This window comes from Anas acuta, chromosome 1, assembly GCF_963932015.1.
Source record: "Anas acuta chromosome 1, bAnaAcu1.1, whole genome shotgun sequence".
Taxonomy (NCBI): Eukaryota; Metazoa; Chordata; class Aves; order Anseriformes; family Anatidae; genus Anas; species Anas acuta.
The window spans coordinates 58,921,926-58,942,033 of NC_088979.1; the positions used below are offsets into that span (position 1 = coordinate 58,921,926).

Consider the following 20,108-nt stretch of genomic DNA (forward strand, 5'->3'; position numbering starts at 1 on the left):
TTTGTAGTTCAATTTGCAGGCATTGTTCCTCTGTATTACTTGAATATTTGGTAATTATATTTCTGAGGTTTACCTTTCATTACTGGCTCAAAGCTTGCTTTAATTTTCACTTAACATTCTCAGCTCTGTATCTCCATTCCCCAAGTTTTCCCTGCACTTTCCTATATTCCACTAGCAGAAACCTTAGTCCATACATATCTTGGATTTTTCTTTATTTTGGTATCAGAGCATCTTCCATACAGACATACTGTCACTCATGAAGGTCATATAAAAGCAATCTCTTTGCGTTGTAACAAGATACTTTTACTCATGTACATATAATTTTAATGATCAGCATGCAGTTATATCTGTAGGAAGTGTGTGTTACTAATTTTGATGCAAGACTTAAGGCTACTCATTAGGCTGAGATTATGTTAATGGAGACATAACTATAGACAAATCCTACGTATCCTGCTCAGATGAATCATACTGAAAGAAAAAGGAATGACAGCATAAGCATCATTCATTTTGTGCTGAAACAGCTTTGGTGGAAAAAAAGGAAAGTTCAAGCATGTTCTTATACTGGAATTGAAGTCAAAAAGACTCTATCTATATAAGCATGGTTTGTTATGCTAGATCACCAGCTAACTCAGAGAATGCTGTGGTTTCTGCATGAGTACTTGCATTTCTTTAGCACAGCAACCAGCATGTAGATTTACATGTAGATTTCTGTTTTATTTTGAAAGATATACCAAGCTGGTGCCTGAAGAAAAGAACATGAGCTAGAAGAATAAATCAGAGAGGTGGATGCAGTTCACCAGAAGTTTTAAATGCTCCAATTTGCACAAAGTAAACAGCGCCTGCCAAGAAGAATCCAGCCAGCAGTGACATCATTGCATCAAAGAATTCCAACATACTGCATGACATTTCTCCTTCTGAGGAATTATTTCTGAGATTTCAATATTAGCATTTTCCAACTACAAAAGGAAAGAGAACTCATTAGACATTTTTGACTAGATTTAATTGCTTGCTTAGATCTGATCTGGAAGCTAGATCGCTTTGATCTTATCCAGATGGTCCTCTCAATTTCCAAATTTCTGTGTCTGTGACACATTATGATGCTTCTGTTCAGATATATATTTAAAAACCCTTCATGTTATAAAAAGCAATACATTTAAATGTAAAGCATAGCTTAAAGATAAGTAAGTTATACTTCAGTCAAACAGAATATAAACCCGTCCTCTTTTAGTTTAAATCCATTACTCCTTGTCCTGTTACTACACTCCTGATAAAAAGTCCCTCTCCAGCTTTCCTGTAGAACCCCTTTAGGTACTGGAAGACTGCTATAAGGTCTCTCCAGAACCTTCTTTTCTGCAGGCTGAACAACCCCAACTCCATCAGCCTGTCTTTACAGAAGAGGTGTTCCAGCACTGACCATCCTCTTGGTTCTCCCATGGACTCACTCTACTAGGTCCATGTCCTTCTTGTGGTGGGGGCTCAGAGATGAATACATCACTCCAGGCGGTGTCTCATGAGAACAGAACAGAGCGGGAGAATCACCTCCCTTAACCTGATGACCATGCTTGTCTGGATGCAGCCCATGATATGGTTGGCTTTGTGGGCTGCAGGTGCACATTGTTGGCTCATGTTGAGCTTCTCATCAACCAACACCCCCAGGTCCTTCTCCTCAGAGCTGCTCTCAATTCATTCTTCACCCAGCCTGGATTTGTGCTTGGGATTGCCCTGGCCCAGGTGCAGGACCTTGCATATGGCCTTATTGAACTTCATGAGGTTCACACAGGCCCAGTTCTCAAGCTTGTTCGTGTCCCTTTGGATAGCATCCCTTCCCTCCACCATGTCAACCACATCACTCACTTGGTGTCACTGGTAAACCTGCTGACGGTGCACTGCATCCCACTGTCCATGTCACCGACAAAGATGTTAAACAGCACCTGTCCTAGTACCAACCCATGAGGAATTCCACTTGTTACTGATCTCCACTTGGACATTGAGCCATTGACTGCAACTTTTTGAGTGCAACCATCCAGCCAATTCCTGACCCACTGAGGTGTCCATACTTCAAATCCTCATCTTTCCAATTTAGAGACAAGTATATGCAGGGCAGTGTCAAAAGCTTTGCACAGGTCCAGTCTGATGATGTCAGTTGCTCTTCTCCTATCCAACAGTGCTGTAACCACATTGTAGAAGGCCATCAGATTTGTCAGGCACAGTTCATTCTTAATAAAGCCTTGTTGGCTGTCAGCAATCACTTTTTTCCATGTGCCTTAGTATGGTTTCCAGGAGGATCTACTCTTTCTGGGCACAGAGGTGAGACCCACTGGCCTGTAGTTCTCTAAGCCTTATTTTTTTCCCTTTTAAAAATGGGCTTGATGTTTCCCCTCTTCCTGAACTGCCACGACTGCTCAAATATGATGGACAGTGGCTTAGCAACTTCACCAAAGAATTCCCTCAAGACCCATCGATGCATCTTATTAGGTCTCATGGACTTTTGTATCTCCAGGTTCCTTAGATGTTTTCATAGCTGCCCTTCCCCTACAGTAGGTTGTTCTTCACTCCCCCAGTCTCTGCTTTTGCCTTCTGGTGCTTGGTCTGAAGCTCTTGCTGGTGAAGACTGAAGCAAAATAGTTATAGAGTAACTAAACCTTCTCCATATCCCAGGTAACTAGGTCTCCCATTTCCTTCTGGAGAGGGACCACAATTTCCCAAGTTTTCCTTTCATCACTGATGTACCTATAGAAGCCTTTCTTGCCCTTGATGTCCCTGGAAAAATTTAATTCAATTAGGCTTTAGTTTTCCAACCTGATCCCTGGCTGCTCTGCAAATTTCTCTGTATTCTTCTCAGGCTCTCTATCCTTGCTTTTGCCCTCTGTAGGTCTCCTTTCTCTGTCTGAGTTTGGCCAGGAGCTCCTTGTTCATCCATGCAGGTCTCCTGGATTTTTTTTCTGGCTCCCTCTTTGTTGGGCTTTATCACTCCTGAGCTTGGAGGAGATGATCCTTGAATATTAACCAGCTTTCTTTACCTTCAGGGCTTTATCCCATAGTGCCTACATCCTTCTATTCCAACACTCCAGTCATGGGAGCCATCCCACCACATCTCTGTAATGCCAATGAGGTCATAGCCCTGCAGGTGCACATACATCTTTAACTCCTTTTGTTTATTTCCCACGCTACATGAGTCAGCATAGAGGCACTTAAGTTGTGCCCCTGATGAAACTGAGTTACTGGCAGGCATGGCTGGACTTCCTTTCTGCTGCTCTTCAGGTGCTTTCCTGCTGACTCTCCTCCAGACTTTGAGTACCTATCACTGACTCTGGTGTCAAACTGGGAGGAGCGGGACGGACTGAAGTTCCCCTCCCCTGGCAACACTAGTTTAAAGCCCTCATCACTAGCTTGGCAATTCTATGACTGAAGATGCTGTTCTGATTCTCTGATAGGTGGACCCCATCAGTCTCCAGTAGACCAGGTTGGAGTTGGACTCAATGATACTTATGGGTCCCTTCCAACTTGGTATATTCTATGATTCTATGATTCTCCATACGGGAGAACATTCACACCATGCCTTCTAAGCAACTAAAATGTTATTCAGAACACACAAAATTAGCAGTCTAAATTAATATGGACTTAATGGAAAGATGATGGAGCAGCTCATCCTGGAGGTCATCTCCAAGCATGTGGAAGATAAGAAGGTGATCAGGAACAGTCAGCATGGATTCACCAAGGGGAAATCATGCTTAACCAATCTGATAGCCTTCTATGATGGGATGGCTAGCTGGATGGATAAGAGGAGGGGGGTTGAAGTGGTCTACCTTGACTTCAGCAAGGTTTTTGATACTGTCTCCCATAACATCCTCATAAGCAAGCTCAGGAAGTGTGGCCTAGATGAGTGGATAGTGAAGTGGATTGATAATTGGCTGGATGGAAGGCCTCACAATGTTGTGCTCAGCAGCACTGAGTCTAGTTGGAGGCCTGTAGCTAGGGGTGTCCCCCAGGGGTCAGTACTGGATTCAGTATTATTGAACTTATTCATCAATGACCTGGATGATGAAACAGAGGGCACCCTCAGCAAGTTTGCTGATGACACAAAGCTGGAAGGAGTGGCTGATACCCCAGAGGACTGTGCTTCCATTCAGAGGGACCTTGACAGGCTGGAGAGATGGGCTGAGAGGAACCTCGTGAAGTTCAACAAGGGTAAGTGCAGGGTCCTGCAGCTCGGGAGGAATAACCCCAAGCACAAGTACAGGCTGAGGGCTGATCTGCTGGACAAGGTCAAAGGAGGTGATACTCTCCCTCTACCCTTGGTGAGGACACATCTGGAGTATTGTATCTAATTCTGGGATCCTCAGTAGAAGAGGGACATGGGACTACTGGAGCGAGCCCAGAGGAGGGCTGCTAAAATGATTAGTGGACTGGAGCACCTGTTGTATGAGGACAGGCTGAGAGCTGGGCCTATTTAGCTTGGACAACAGAAGACTGAGGAGAGATCTCATCAATGAATATCTGAAGGAAGGGTTTCAAGAGGATGGAACCAGACTATTTTCAGTTGTGACCAGTGACAGGACAAGAAACAATGTGCACAAGCGGAAGCACAGAAAATTCTATCTGTATATTAGAGATTACGTCTTTACTGTAAGGGTGACAGAGCACTGGAACGGGTTGCCCAGAGAGGTTGTGGAATCTTCTTCTCTGGAGATATTCAAAACCTGCCTGGATGCCATTCTGCACAATGTGCTCTAGGTGATTCTGCTTGGCAGGGAGTTGGACTGGATGATCTTCACAGGCCCCTTCCAACCTCAGCCATTCTATGAATCTGTGAAAAATTAGAGTGATTGAAAGCACATCATTTATATGTCCCCTCCCTCTTCTGACCCCTTTCTTTCTTCTTCTGCATTAAAAAGAGTTCTGTTCTGGACAGTAAACAAGACAAAATTAATTCTTCTCCTGGTGACAATAGACCTTTTCCGATGTCACTGTTCTTAGGAAATATTAGAGGGTGGCACACTGGTGTTGGAAGAAACTAATGCAAAAAATCTCTGCCATATTGCTACTTACCATATTCCCATCCTGTCCATAAAGGAACTTAAGTGCTCCATGAAATCCTGTTACATTTATTATACAGTAAGAAGTGTGAGGATGTGGCTGGTATTTTCTGCCTGGTGTTTTCTACCGGGTGATGGTCCAGTAGACCATCAAACCATGCCACAAAGCACAGAGAGACCATAAGTCTTGGTCAAGACAAAGAAAGCCCTTAGCAACATAGATGTATTTTGTCATGATAAAGTGCTCCAGACTTGTCACATAGATGACGGTTTCAGGACTGTTTGCCCTGAAGCTAGGGTAGGGTATGTCTGTATTACCAAGTAGTTTTGGGCAAGAGAAGATGCATATAATGAATAAGCTGGTGTTGAGTATTTTGTGTCGACACTGAATGCACCAGAAAGCTTTTTACCTCACTGTAACTCTAGTGGATTCTGAAGTTCAAATGCCCATTAGTAGCACGAAGTGTGAAAGTTATGGTGCTGTAGCGTGTCTCCTAGTTTAATTTAATACAAAGGAACCCAGTTTACATCCTCGAAGATGCCTCCTCATTTCAAGCAAAACAGAAAGGAGTATAAACAACAGATTTGCTTCAAAAGTGCACTCCTGAATTACATTGCTAATGTGGATGCAGCTGCAGTGCTGGTGTTGACAGCACATTGTGGATGCTTAGGGAAGGGCCTTGTAGATGGAGGAGGTAATACGCTCTCTCTCTGGACATCTCTATTAGTAATTTGGTCGAGATTGATATCTCAGTTTTCCTGTGTTGGGGAAACTGCAGGCTTGAAAGGATGATGTTTGCTGTAAAGAAAACATTTATGGCCTCTGCGTGCTTTCCCTGTCTCCAATGGGAGACAGCATCAAACCAGACAGAAACAATTCTTGGGCTAGACCAGTCCCCAGGCCATCTGCTGGACTGCACTGTCATGAAAGGTATAGGAAAAGCAGGAGTTGTGAAGTATTACTACGGTGTTCTGTACCTAGAGTCATACATTTTTCGACTTTTTTTTTTTCACACAAAGAGCATGTGTGAAAGAAATCTTCTGCATCTTCCATTTGCACTTAGAAAAAAGAAAAGATGACTACATATATGAAGGAAAAGATAGACAAGAAAACAGTCGGACTGTTTTCTTTCATACCAGTGACAACACACTGGTTTCATAGGAGTCAAAATTAAAAACTTGACCCAAAACTTTGCATAGGGTTCATTCATTGTCTGTTACGTGTTCATATATTTGCCTAAACACTACTGCCATTTCCCTTAAACAAGATTCTCTTTTGCATTAGCAAAAATTCTAGATGCCAGAGCTGCACAAAGAAACATTACATGAAACCACTAAAATTTTTAATCTTATGGATATAAACTCCAAAGATCTAAGATAAGAACAAATATATTTAATTGCAATGTATATGAAAAACTGTATGACATAACATTGCCTAATGGAAAGACTGATTTCTTTACTCTTATTTACTAGAAAAAAAGTAGGGGGTGGGGATGGGTACAAGGCAAGGACACGAATGGTTTTCTCATGGAAATGGTTTTCTAACCCCATGTTTCTATAATCAGAACCACATCGTGTTTCTGATTGTTTTGATTACTCTTCTTCTCCTTCTTTTGCACTTCGGCTATCCTATATCCTCACATGTATATCTATGAAATACAAATTCCAGTGACACACAAATAATGAAGCATTTCCTGGCCTGTTCCCAATATCATTTTCATTGGAGATACACCAGTAAGATTTTCTCATACTAGAATACTTCTTACTCATTTTAGTAGTACTTTAGAAATTTCCAAGTCATTAGTAATCTATATTGAAAACTACATCTCCCCTTTCCCTTCCCCATCCCCTTTCCCATTCCATTTCCTTTTTTTCCTTCCTTCCTTCCTTCCTTCCTTCCTTCCTTCCTTCCTTCCTTCCTTCCTTCCTTCCTTCCTTCCTTCCTTCCTTCCTTCCTTCCTTCCTTCCTTCCTTCCTTCCTTCCTTCCTTCCTTCCTTCCTTCCTTTCTTCCTTCCTTCCTTCCTTCCTTCCTTCCTCCCTCCCTCCCTCCCTCCCTCCCTCCCTCCCTCCCTCCCTCCCTCCCTCCCTTCCTCCCTTCCTCCCTTCCTCCCTTCCTTCCTTCCTTCCTTCCTTCCTACCTTCCTTTCACCCTTCCACCCTTCCACCCTTCCACCCTTCCACCCTTCCACCCTTCCTTCCACTCTTCCTTCCACCTCTCCTTCCACTCGTCCTTCCACCCTTCCTTCCACCCTTCCTTCTACCTTGTAAAATTTCTTGGGGACAAATCACCAGTCCTATGTTGTTTTCTCATCACATGGACCTTCCAAGGTAAGATAAAAACTCTGCTTTTTTTTTTTTTTTTTTTTTTTTTTACAATCTCCGGTGTACTTTTATTATTTATTTTTTTACAGTTTCCAACATCAAGAAATACCCTGTCCAGAAAGAAAACAAACAAACAAACAAACAACATACGTGAGTTCTCTGTCCTACTTTTTTGCTATTTTTGTCGAGCCGGCCTGACATTTATTGCTTTCAAACAGATGCGCTCGGTTTTGCCAAGAGCCGCTTTGTTCCCCCGCCTCCACTAGGTGCTGCTCGCCGCAGCGGCAGGGGGGGGGGAAGCCGGCAGCTCGCAGCCGCAGCGCACGGCCACGGAAAGCAGCCCCAGCCTCCTACACGGCGGAGGTCGGGTACCGGCGCGTAACCCTTAGATGTACATCACCCTCGGCGTTGTTCTCGACATCAGATAAAGCCAGCCATCACCAGCATACATTTTCTCGTGACTAGAGGTTTATAGAAATGCTTTGTAGAAGTAAGACCTCTGTCTTTCCAATAACCTAAATCTCTTCTGGACGTTAGAGGAAATAATCTGTTACCATGGAGAAGAGAAAAAGAAGGCCTTACTATTATATCTGTGACCTTATTATTATTATAAAACATTATTAAATAATATGAGAATCCACAATTTTTTCTTGTGTTTTCAGTGACAAATCATTCTATAAGCGGAGGGTTTTGTCTCTTTCTTTCTTTCTTTCTTTCTTTCTTTCTTTCTTTCTTTCTTTCTTTCTTTCTTTCTTTCTTTCTTTCTTTCTTTCTTTCTTTCTTTCTTTCCCTTCTTTCTTTCTTTCTCTCCCTCTCTCTCTTTTCTCTCTTTTCCTCTTTCCCTCTTCTTTCCCTCTTTCCCTCTCTATTTCCCTTTCTTTCCCTCTTTCTTTCTTTCTCCAGACAACATTTTATAATTAAGTGTTTCCCTTAACTAGCCAGAAAGTCCTGAATTAATTTCATGAAAATAAAAATAAAAATAAAAATCTCATACTGCCATGTTAGATTTCTCAGGGAAAAAAAAAAAAAAAAAAAAAGGAGAGAGAGAATTTGAAAAAGTATCTGTATCTGAGGGATACCGTCGTCACTGTCAGGAGCAGCAGAGATATTCAAGACTGATTTAAATGAATGTGGGTTTGTGGCAAAATACTGTTCGTGAGGAATCCCTGAATATAAAGTTTGCTTCTGCTGTGTTTCCTGTAACAGAGCTCAAAATTGAAAAGCTTCACAGTGAACTTAGGAAGAAGGGAGCATCTAAATATCAAATGACCCTCATATTTATTTATTTATTTTGCCAATGAGTTTCACCTATCCCAGGAAAAGCCGAACCAGTAATGAAATTCCCAGAACATCTGCCAGAAGGGAATTCACAAAAAATGCAGTAAAAATGTCCCTCAAGACATGTGGGATCTACTTTTGATTGCTTTTCTGCAAAAGGAGTTCAAGTTAGCTGTCAAGCCACAAACTATTCAGAGGTATTTTTTCTACTGTTGAATGGGCTGCACTTTGCATGAAATAATTCTGTTTATGTTAAGTTGCAAATAAATGTAATTCCTTAGTCCCATAGCAGATATTAGTATAATTTCTCATTGTTCAGTGGAAAGATGTGACCTTACACTGAACTGCTGATCAATAAGAGGGTGACAATGGGCATGTATTCCAGAGAAAGTTTGAATTGCATCTTCATACATTTCCTCATCATCTTTTCATGCACACAACTATATAATGTCAACATGCTGACTTTTATGAGTCCATGGATATGAGCTTTGCAATCCTGATGTTAAGGGAGCTGATTTGAGAGGACAAAAATTCCAACCAAGTATTAGTTAGCGTACTGTGATTTGAGAATCGTATTTATAATTACATGTATATCATAATTATATTTTAAATGCTTGCAATAATACCTTGGTTCCTTTGACATTCCATGCACTAAGTAACTCTCAGCTCTGTTGATTACATACATCAGGTCTTCATTGACTACATTGAGATCTACATCAGATCTACACTGACTACTGAGAGCTTGTTCATAGAGTTTAAGCCTACACTATTAATTCCTACACTATTAAAATCTGCAGTAAAACGAGATTAATACTTCCCTGAATCTGCTTTTCATCCCAAACCCAGAGATATTGACTGTTAGTAATCTTTGCAAGGTCATCTTTTTTTATGTTTTATGAATGAATTTGGACTTGGAGATGTACTAGGAAAATAAGAGGTGGATATGTATTTCTGAAGACATTTTCTATGATAATGATGTCTTTGCTCACTGTTTGTTCTTTTCCTTTGTGTATGTGTGCCAGTGTGAACATGTGTGAATACATGGGCATACATATATATATGTATACAAGATGTCAATAAAAAGGTCTTGTCTCTCACTTCATCTGTATTGTCCTATTTAAACTGGAAATTAATTTTTATTTGCTTCCTCTATGTATATTGGATGGCTGTTAATATTTATGAAATGCACTGAAGAGAAGTGCTAAGCACCATTACCCTATTGATGACTACCAAATTGCAACTCAGCTTACATTTCATTACATTGTATGGGTATTGCTGGATTGTGTGCATTAGGCTTAATCTTCAAGAAGGAATATAGTAAACATCTTGCTACCAAAGTCTCCCTAAATCCAAACACAGGGTACACAGTGAAGTGAGTTTCCACGAACATTATGCTTGCTTCTGAGGTGTCATAGAACATTATTGATAAAATATAAAAATATTTTATTCTATTTTTAACTAGCTCACCTGGGCAACTCATTTATAATAAGTAGAAGTAGAAGTAGAAGTAGAAGTAGAAGTAGAAGTAGAAGTAGAAGTAGAAGTAGAAGTAGAGCAGGATAGGATAGGATAGAATAGGATAGGATAGGATAGGATAGGATAGGATAGGATAGGATAGGATAGGATAGGATAGGATAGAACGAAACAGAATGGAACAGAACAGAACGGAATAGAACAGAACAGAACAGAACGGAATAGAACAGAACGGAATAGAACAGAACGGAACAGAACGGAATGGAACGGAACGGAACAGAACAGAACAGAACGGAATAGAACAGAACGGAATAGAACGGAATAGAACGGAATAGAACGGAATAGAACAGAACGGAACGGAACGGAACGGAACAGAACAGAACAGAACAGAACAGAACAGAATAGAATAGAATAGAATAGTTCAGTGGGAAGGAACCTTCAAAGATCATTAGGTCCAAACTGCCTGACAACTTCAGGGCTGGCCAAAAGTAAAACCATATTACTGAGGGAATTATCTAAATGTCTCTTGAACACTAACATGGACGGGGCATTAACCACCTCTCTAGGAAGCCTGTTCCAGGTTTTGACCACCCTCATAATAAAGACATTTTTCCTAATGTCCAGTCTGAACATCCCCTGGCTCAGCTTTGTGCTGGTCCCATGTGTCCCCAATGAGCAGAAACTGGCACCTCCCTTTCTACTTCCTCTCCTCAGGAAGTCACAGAGAACCATGAGGCTACCTCTAAGCCTCCTCTTCTCCAGACTAGACAATCCAAGAGTCCTCAGCCTCTCCTCACATGACACGCCTTCCAGTCCTTTTACCAGCCTTGTTGCCCTTCTCTGGATGCTCTGAAGAACCTTAACAACCTTTTTATATTGTGGAGCTCAGAACTGCATAAGGTGAGGCTGCATCACCAATAATGCAGAGGGAGAATTGCCTCTTTTGATTCGCTGGATACGTTACGTCTAATATACCCCAAAATGCATATCAAGCTTTCTAGTGCAGCCCTATCTTAAGGTTGATTCTGTCTAATTGCAAGTATTTAGACCAGGCTGTCAAATAATATAATTGTTGAAATGCCTTTAGACTGATTTAGTTGGAATAGGGTGCCTAAATATTTTCAAGATTCTCAGTTGATACTATAGGCACCAGAAATATGTAGGTAACATTGATATAAACTGAAATTTTGTATCAATGAATCCCAGTCAGTCCTAACAATAAATAAATACATGAAATATGAAGTGCATATGATATACTAAAGATATTTCTTACCTAATGCCCTCTGTGGATGGATCATTCTGGGATGTTTGAAACAGAATGGAATGTCAAAGGAACCAAACCATTTTATTCATCAATATACAGATCTATATAAATGATATATTTTAAAATTAAAAATCCTTCCAGAATCTAATAGAGTCCAGAAGACTCCAAAAGATCAGTGCTTCACAGCAAAACATCTGATTTTTTCAATTCTTGACGAGTGAAAGTCCTTTCCTTAAATGTTTGCTATCCAAGAACTGCTGCAGCCACACACTTCTGAATGCTACACCTCAGATTCTTTGTTTATCTGACATAAGAATCTATATTAACAATGTTGAGTATACTAAAAATTGATTTTACATCTCTCTCTCTCTCTCTCTCTCTCTGAATACTGGATAGCACAGAGCTGCTTTTCTCAGAGTTTTACACAACACAGAGCTACAAAAATTTTCCACCAAATTACAAAACATAAAAAATAACCAGAAAAAAAAATCTTCTAGCAATTTTGTTTTGTAAAGTTAATGACTGGTGCAAGTTGTAGTTTAAATGTGCATACTAAATCTGGGCTCAAATCCTAACACCTCTGAGAAATCTTTATGATGAGGAATACCTTCAGGCTCTCATAGTTAATAGAGGAAGCATATCCACATTCTCCTTCACACTTAGACTTAAGAAAACAAGTGAAATTAGTTGTTGTATACTATACCTGTACAGATGAAACTTGATAGTCCTCCATAGATGACATCATCATTATCTGGTAATATAAAGGGACACCTTGTCTGAACCTCCAAACAGTATTGCTTGCAAGGAATTCTGTTGCTGCAGTGAAACTGTGTGACTTCAAAATACTGGGAACAGAGCCAGGCTTTGTAGACAGTCTGGAAAAAGAGAAGAACCAGAAGTATAGATGGATGACAATAGCACTGTCATTATTAGAACATACTGTACTGTACACCTACATTAATACTGCTTCTGAAAGCAAATTTTAAGATTCTCATTTGGTTAAAACACACTCTTAACATTTGACTATCCTCCCACTACAAAAACAAAAATTTCAGCCAAGTCATTTAAAAGCAACAGTCACTCAGGACTAGGCTAATGACAGTATTTTACACCAGTGTGTAAACAGATACCTGTCTTAGATGCATATTTTTATTACATAAACATGCAGCACACTCCTGTCTCTATACTTTATCATATACAAACCATAATCTGAACCTCCTTTGGGAAAACCTTACAAAAACAAATGCAATAAATAGTTTCAAACTGGCCTCAAGACAGCTCTATTCTTTATATTTTCTGGTGCTAAGCTTTCAGGTTGCAATAGATGGTGCTGCTTCCCTTCAAATAAAACCCTATCCAGTCTACAGCATTACAGTTCATGAACATGAACAGCTGTAGACTAGGAGCTAAATCTGTAACATTGAGGTCCAATGTCTACTTCTGGGAGCAAAGAGAAACACAATAAAGATGTTGTCACCTGAAGCTGTGTAACCATGGCTGCATGGTTGTAGTGATAATACTATTATTACTATTGGTATTTATAAATAAAAGCAAACTAAATGTTGATTTTAGTTTCTTGTGTCTTTAAGCAATGATCTTAGAAGAATTAAACAACCTTTTTGACACAGAAAAGCTTCACAAGTGATCATATAAAAACAGACTGGATAGAAGCTGATGGAGCTGGTGAAACACCTCTATGTCTGAGTACAAGAGAGGTTTGTGTGTTTCCCATTCTTTTATTTTATATTTATCATTTTTTGAAGTGTATTATTTATTGGTTATATAGTTGCTATTTGTGCTGTTACATAATTAAAATTTACTTTCTGTATTCATTCCAAATATCCAAAAAGCTTACTAACAGCTTTATCATGGGCTCAAATAAAACATAAAGGTAGCTGGTTATTTTCCTTCTTTCTATACATGTTCATAAGAAAAAACAAAACAAACAAACAACAACAACAACAACAAAACTTAGATTAAGTCTTCAAGCATAGAAAATTTAAATTCAAAAACTGACACCTGAAAGGAGCAAAAAGGAGCAATCTAGCAGAGGGTTTTGGTAGGTTTCAGCACATTTCCTTTCATCCATTACAATTTTTACTAGTTTCAGTAGTGGTTTAATGTGTATAATTAATTTGAATGTAGTAGTCCCAGAATCACAAAACTTTTATCTTACTTGTTTGCAGTGGTGGCAGGTGTGGGTAAGGTTGCTAGGTAATAAAGCAAAGCCTTTATCACTAATCTATGGTTTATGATTATTTCTTTATAGTAGCTTTTGCCTACTGCACTCTATAGAACAAGATTTTTTTCATTGCAAATTAAATTTTAATTGCTTACAGAGCGTTCTTATTCACAATAGATGATTAATTAGAAGGAGAATTAAATGGTGTGTGTATTTATTTTTCTTAAATAAACTCAATTCTAAACAGCAAGTGGTTTTCCCAGTATTGACTATATCTCCCCCCATGCTTTTAATGCTTCAATTGTTATATTGATGGAATAAAATAAATAGTGCTTTTTTGTTTGTTTGTTTGTTTTTCTTTTTTTTTTTTCTTCTTCTTTTTTTAATATTTAATTTCTAATTGAGCAAAATCTATTGGTTGGAGACAGGAACTCTGGCTTGGATAACAGATAACAGATAAATATTCACAGATGTTCCTTCTTGATCTCAGACCTGCTTAGAACAGTCTAGACCTGCCTATTTTGGATCTACCTAACATAGATACCAAGGTGATATATGAAACATATTTAATTAAGAAATTATTTTTTTTATTAAAATATTAAATATTCCTGCTTTTTTTTTTTTTCTTCCCATGTCAATACCTCACACTTGCAACCTAGCAAACAATACATCCTCACTCAAGCATTAACAAAATATTCTCTTTCTCACATACTTTATGGCATGTTGAGACAGATAAATAACTTATTTCAGGAGTATGTCTCTATAATACTGGCACGTATGGGAAGTCTTTAAAATTACTTCAGCAAATTTGGGGTCATTGACAAAAGGTACAGAAGATCTTATTTGAGGACATAGGGACAATAAAACTTTTGTCTTTCTGAGTTGGCATAATCTCTTTCAAAATATAGACTTCCTTTTTAAAGTCCTATAGCATCAAATCAAAGTAAGTTAAAAAATAGTATAAAAAATAAAAAAAAGCAACCCCAAAATCTAGAATTATAACATCTCTTGTAGCCTGTTAGAAACCACTTATCACACAAAAATGCACTATCTAAGCACTGACAGGTGTGTGTGTGTATGTGTGTGGTCATACAGGAAAAGGTTGGTCTGCCTTATAAAGTCCAGGAAAATGTTCACCAATAAAAGAAGTGTCTTGTTACTAAGCTTCCAAGACCTTTTTTTTTTTTTTTTTCCTAAAGTCTAAAGCTAAAAAATACTGTATTTCAAATTATAGTTGACAGGACTTGTTCTGAACAAGAAAATGTAGCAAAATTAGGAGACAATGAAAAGTTCATAAATGCACATTTTTATTCTCTATTTACCTCCCATATGTTTTATATTTTCTACTTCAGGGTGATATACATTGATTTTGATTCTGATTGATATTATGATGTCATATTCAGTCTTCTTTCATTTTGCTATCTGCACTTTTATTGTCTTTTACTGAAAGGATGGAAGGGCAGGGAGGAGAGAAGACCATGCATCAAATAGCCAGAGGCAGAGAAAGTCCTCCAGACTTCATATTAAGTTTTCTGGAGCAAAATTATTGGCCTTCCAAACCCACACATTATGAAGATTCAAGTCAATAAAATATGTCTTGGATTACATTTGAAGGGTCAAAGAGGGGTTGTGGCAGCAACAGACAGGATGGTCACTTTATGATATCCTCAGTTAAAACAAAACATACAAACAAAACCAAAATTGAACTCCTAACAAGAACTGAAATAAACTGAGTTAGAAGATTGGGAAAGATATACAAACTATAGAGAAAATATATGAACACACATTTATCATTTTTTACAAGAAACAAGAGAAAATCTTTAGCAATTTTCACACAAAATCAGAACTGCAGAAGATAAAAGCATAATTTTTATTACTAAATATTTTGTGAATTCAGGACATGGCACTATAAACAAACAGAAAAATAATACACTACATAGCTTTTGTATTTCTTAATTTTGTAATTTTGGCTACATCTTACGATCTTGTATATATGTTGCAAGCATAAAACAGAATAATAATTGAGATGGGCTTGTATTTACAGTAGTTTTGAAAACCTTTGAAAAATCATAGTTGCTAATAGAAATCTGTCAGACTGATCTCAAAGGACAGAAAAATAATGTGTTCTTTTTATTATTATTTATTTTTCTTTTTTTAGCAAGGAAAAGAAAATAAAGGGAAAATACTCAGATAAATTGGATTATTGAAGCATCAGGGCAACCACATACACATTAGATAACTGCATAAATCTAAATACATGTATGTGTTCTTTTTCACTATTAACAGAACTCTATATTTGATAGAGGTACAGTCCTGTCTATTAGACAAGGTATAATGCAAAAAAAAAAAAAGCATGACAGAATATTTAGGTCATCTTTCATATACAAAAATATAGCTACCAAATTTCAGGAGGGTTTAATGGTAATTTTTCCCACCTAAATAAACCCAATCTATTTTTTTTCCTATAGGCAAATACTGAATATTACACTTTTGGAAAAGTGCATGAGTGAACACTGGCTTTACGTATCTGTATTCATATGCATGGGTGCCTACCCAGAAATATCATAACCAAAATCTTTTTGGCATTTTTAAGTAGTGAATAATAATATGATAATATATATATATTATTAATTATTAATTAGCCAGAGTAATTCACTATTTGACATTCATTTTATTTCCACTTTACAGATGTCAAGCCAAAGTCTGGAAACAGAAAAAAATACCAACCACCCATCACAAATAACCAATTTTAGCAAGACAAGAAATTAGCACTTCACAAATAAACAGGCAGTACAATGCATTTGCTTGTCAAATCATTATAGATAATAAACGGATTTAGGGTTAAGAGGAAGAAGGCAAGGTTGTTTGTGGGAAATTTTGAGATTTCTGTGCTCTTTTAGGAGCACAGCATGTGCTTTTTCTCTCAGGACATCAGGAAGAACACGGTTATTTTTGTCTCTGCAAGGGGAATAGCAGTCCAGATATTTTGTGTCTCTTATCATACATGGGGGTAGACTGTGCCTTGGAGTAATTCTTTCTGGTCTTAAAAAAACATTGGACAGAACTTTTAGGTAAACTGTCAGAATTATTTGCCTACAGAGGAGCCAACAACTGCCATTCCCAGAGTGTGCAGTATAGCTAGGTAGAGCATTATGCTGGGTGATCATACCCCAGTCACTATACTAGGTGTGCAACCAGGCAAAATTAATTTTAATCATGTGATTATGATTTACTGAGAATACAAAAATGATGGGGAGATAACAGTGTATTTGCTATTCATATATGCTCACAGTATTTCTCCCTTTCATTCCCACTCATGTGCATGTATATGCACATTCTAAATAACCAAATTTCTATCCAAACAGATTGAGTATATAGACTGAAATATCTGAGTCACACTGCATGAGAGGTATCAGCAAAGGAGAATGGAAAAGCTCAATCAGTTTCCTTCTCTATGGCTGACAATTCTTCTCACTTTTCAGGAGATTAATTGAGCTCTCTTCTGCCCCTTCCCCCCTCGTTCCTGACTGCTGTTACCTAAATGAACAGTGTGAGATTTCTGTGAAATGTCTGTTTAGCTATTTTCCATGAAAATTACTTAAAAAAAAAAAATGATGTTACTAGCTAGATTGTCAAAATAATAATACAAAAAGGAGTCTAGATATCACCAAAGAGCTCCTAGTGTGTATATGTGGAGGATGGTGGGAGGGAAAGAAAGTAGGAAGAGAGAAGTCAACAGAAACTGTCTCTCACAATGGTAAATTCTATGAATTTAATATATTTTAACTGCTTTGCATTGATGTGTTGCTACCATATTTATTCCTCAGTAGGAAAATGAAGTCTTCAAACACAGAACAACTTAATAATTTCACATGCCTGTTTAAAAGGAAAGGCCCCTCATGAACTTCACAGGCATTCTGTTCATTGCCATTTTCAAACACATCATGAAACTGTACCTTACTGAGATAAAGAAATTTACAATATTGCCTCAAGAGAGCGTGATACCAGTCCAGGTCAACTACTACCAAAGCTTGTGAGTATTTTGGGCTAAATTCTGTAGTCGTTATGTATACTGAGGTGTACCTCAGGCTGAGACTGACAAATCAATTGATTTTTTCAAGAATGTCCATGGAATAACTAAGTAACTTGGGGTTTTTCAGCAGAACTGGACCAAGAAACACACTTTCTCTTTCACTCCAGTAGTTCCCAGCCCAGGCTGACTCATTGACAACACCAGTAAATAAGCAGTGTGCTGAGAAAAATCTCTTTTTCTCTTCACGTCAGCCTCAGTTTTAGTATATGTAGAGGGTTTACTTGTCAAGGTTTTAGTAACAGGGGGCTACAGGGGTGGCCTCTGCGAGAAGAATCCAGAAGCTGCCCCATGTTAAGTAAGGAAAAGTTTCAGCGGGCTCCAAATGGACCCACTGTTGTCCAAGCCAATAAGCAACGTTTTTTGCACCTCTGTGAAAGCAGATTTAAGAAAAGGGACAAAATGTGGCACAACAGCAGCTGGGACACTGAGAAGTGAGGAACAGCCCTGCAGACCCCAAAGTCAGTGAAGAAGGAGGGGGAGGAGGTGCTTAGGGCACCAGAGCAGAAATTCTCCTGCAGCCTGTGGAGAGGCCCCTGGTGGAGCAGGCTGTCCCCCTGCAGCCCATGGGTCCCAAGGCAAAGCAGATCTCTCTACACTGCAGCCTGTAGAGAAACCCACAGTGGAGCTGGTGGGTCTGACCTGAAAGAGGTTGCTGCCTGTGCAGCAGACTGCCCCAGTGGAGCAGACTCCAGGCCAGAGCTGTAGCCCATAGAGAGAAGTCCATGCAGGAGCAGGTGACATGGCTGGAGCTGCTGCCTGTGGGGGACCCAGGCTGGAGCAGTTTGCTCCTGAGGGATGGACCCTGTGGTACGAAGCCATATCTGGAGCCGTTGTTGAAGAGCTGATGCCTGTGGGAAGCTCATGCAGGATCATTTCAGGAAGGACTGTGTCCTGTGTGAGGGACCCCATGTTGGAGCAAGGGAAGAGAGTGACCATGAAGGAGCGGTGGTCGTGAAGTGCTGTAGATTGACTGCAACCACCATTCACCCATTCACCTGCTCCAATCTGGGGGAAGAGGTGGAAGAGGGTGAGTGGGGGTAAGGTGGTTTTAGTTTGTTTTCATTTTTTCTCACTTCTCTAGCTTGTTAGTAATTAGTAATTTTTTTATTTTTTTTTTTAATCGCCCTACGCAGAGTCTGTTTTGCCTGTCACAATAATTGTTGAGCGATCTCCCTGTCCTTATCTCAACCCCTGAGCCCTTTTTGTTGTATTTTCCCCCTTTCCCTTTAAGGAGGAGAAGTGAGAGAATGGCTGTGGTGGAGCTCAGCTGCCCAGTTGGGTAAAACAACCACAGCATATGATTTTCTGCCATTAAAACTAACCTTAAAGATTTTCATATGCAATATATTGCCTATATGCAATGGGTGGTACCTTCTCTGCATGCCAAATCTCTAAATATCTGCCTAATTCACAGAGCTATGAAAGTATGAACTATTTAAAAGCATTATATGTGCATTTCAAGTTAGGTTACATGCTTAAATTCCTTGTTGTTGTTGTTGTTGTTGCTGATGATGTTGTTGTTTTTATTATATATATATATATATATATATATATATATATATATTAACTCAGTGAATTGTCTATTCTGTGATATTACCACAGTTGATAATGTTGTCTTTTCTGGTTTCCATCTCAATCTTTCTATGATTTTTTTTTGTTTTAATTTAAAAATAATATTTGTTAGTAGTAGCCTTAATTAGTGAAAAATGATCATAGCCTTAATTAGTGAAAAATGATCAGTGGTTAGTAGCAGTCTGGAAAACCTTCTAAGACTTTACTTGCCCAAATATTTGCCCACTTGTCCACTCAGAACACATCCCAAACATTGGCCAAACAAAGATGAATATATCAAAGTTTATACAGGAAATAAGGTGATTAGATCTTAGCGTAACTGTGGATTTCATGACAACAACAAGAAACCTCAGAAGAGCGCACACATTTCTTTTTGTGAGGAAGCCTTTGCTGTAAATTTCACTTTAAATCTTATGCATACTGTACATCAGGGAAGTAATAGCTACTGTCACCTACCAACTAATCTACTGTCTGCTCAGTGCAGTTTCTGAAAAGCTTTTTACATTTGGATCACCAGGGTATTATGTGTTAGTTTGAGTGACAGTGTCTCTTTAAGAAACACATGGGTCAACCTCAGAGCCTGCTTTGGGCATCAGGACCTGAGATGTCATGTTTTACAGAGATGACTTTTAGATAATTTATGCGTGCATTTTACAGACTAAACAACCAAAATACAGATGGCTAACTGGTACAAGATCTGATTAAATCTGACATGGGTAGTGTTATGAAAGTGAGCTCCCCCAGGAATTTTGTCAGTTTTGAGAAGTAAGGACTGTCTGACTTCAGGAAAACCACATTTTGTATGCGCACTATGTATTTTGTATGTATACCCTTCTGTCCATGAGAGCTGTGGGACTGCTGGTGACATTTCTCTTCTACCAACCTTC

General features: G+C 38.8%; 1 protein-coding gene across 1 annotated transcript in view; it reads right to left on the bottom strand.

The window, feature by feature from the left end:
- Nucleotides 1-20,108, bottom strand: part of NALF1 (NALCN channel auxiliary factor 1) — a 502,280-nt gene that overhangs the window by 12,845 nt on the left and 469,327 nt on the right. Inside the window, exon 2 of the mRNA XM_068678249.1 lies at nt 12,078-12,249. Coding sequence (XP_068534350.1) covers nt 12,078-12,249 — 172 coding nt within the window. The remainder of the gene's footprint in view (nt 1-12,077; nt 12,250-20,108) is intronic.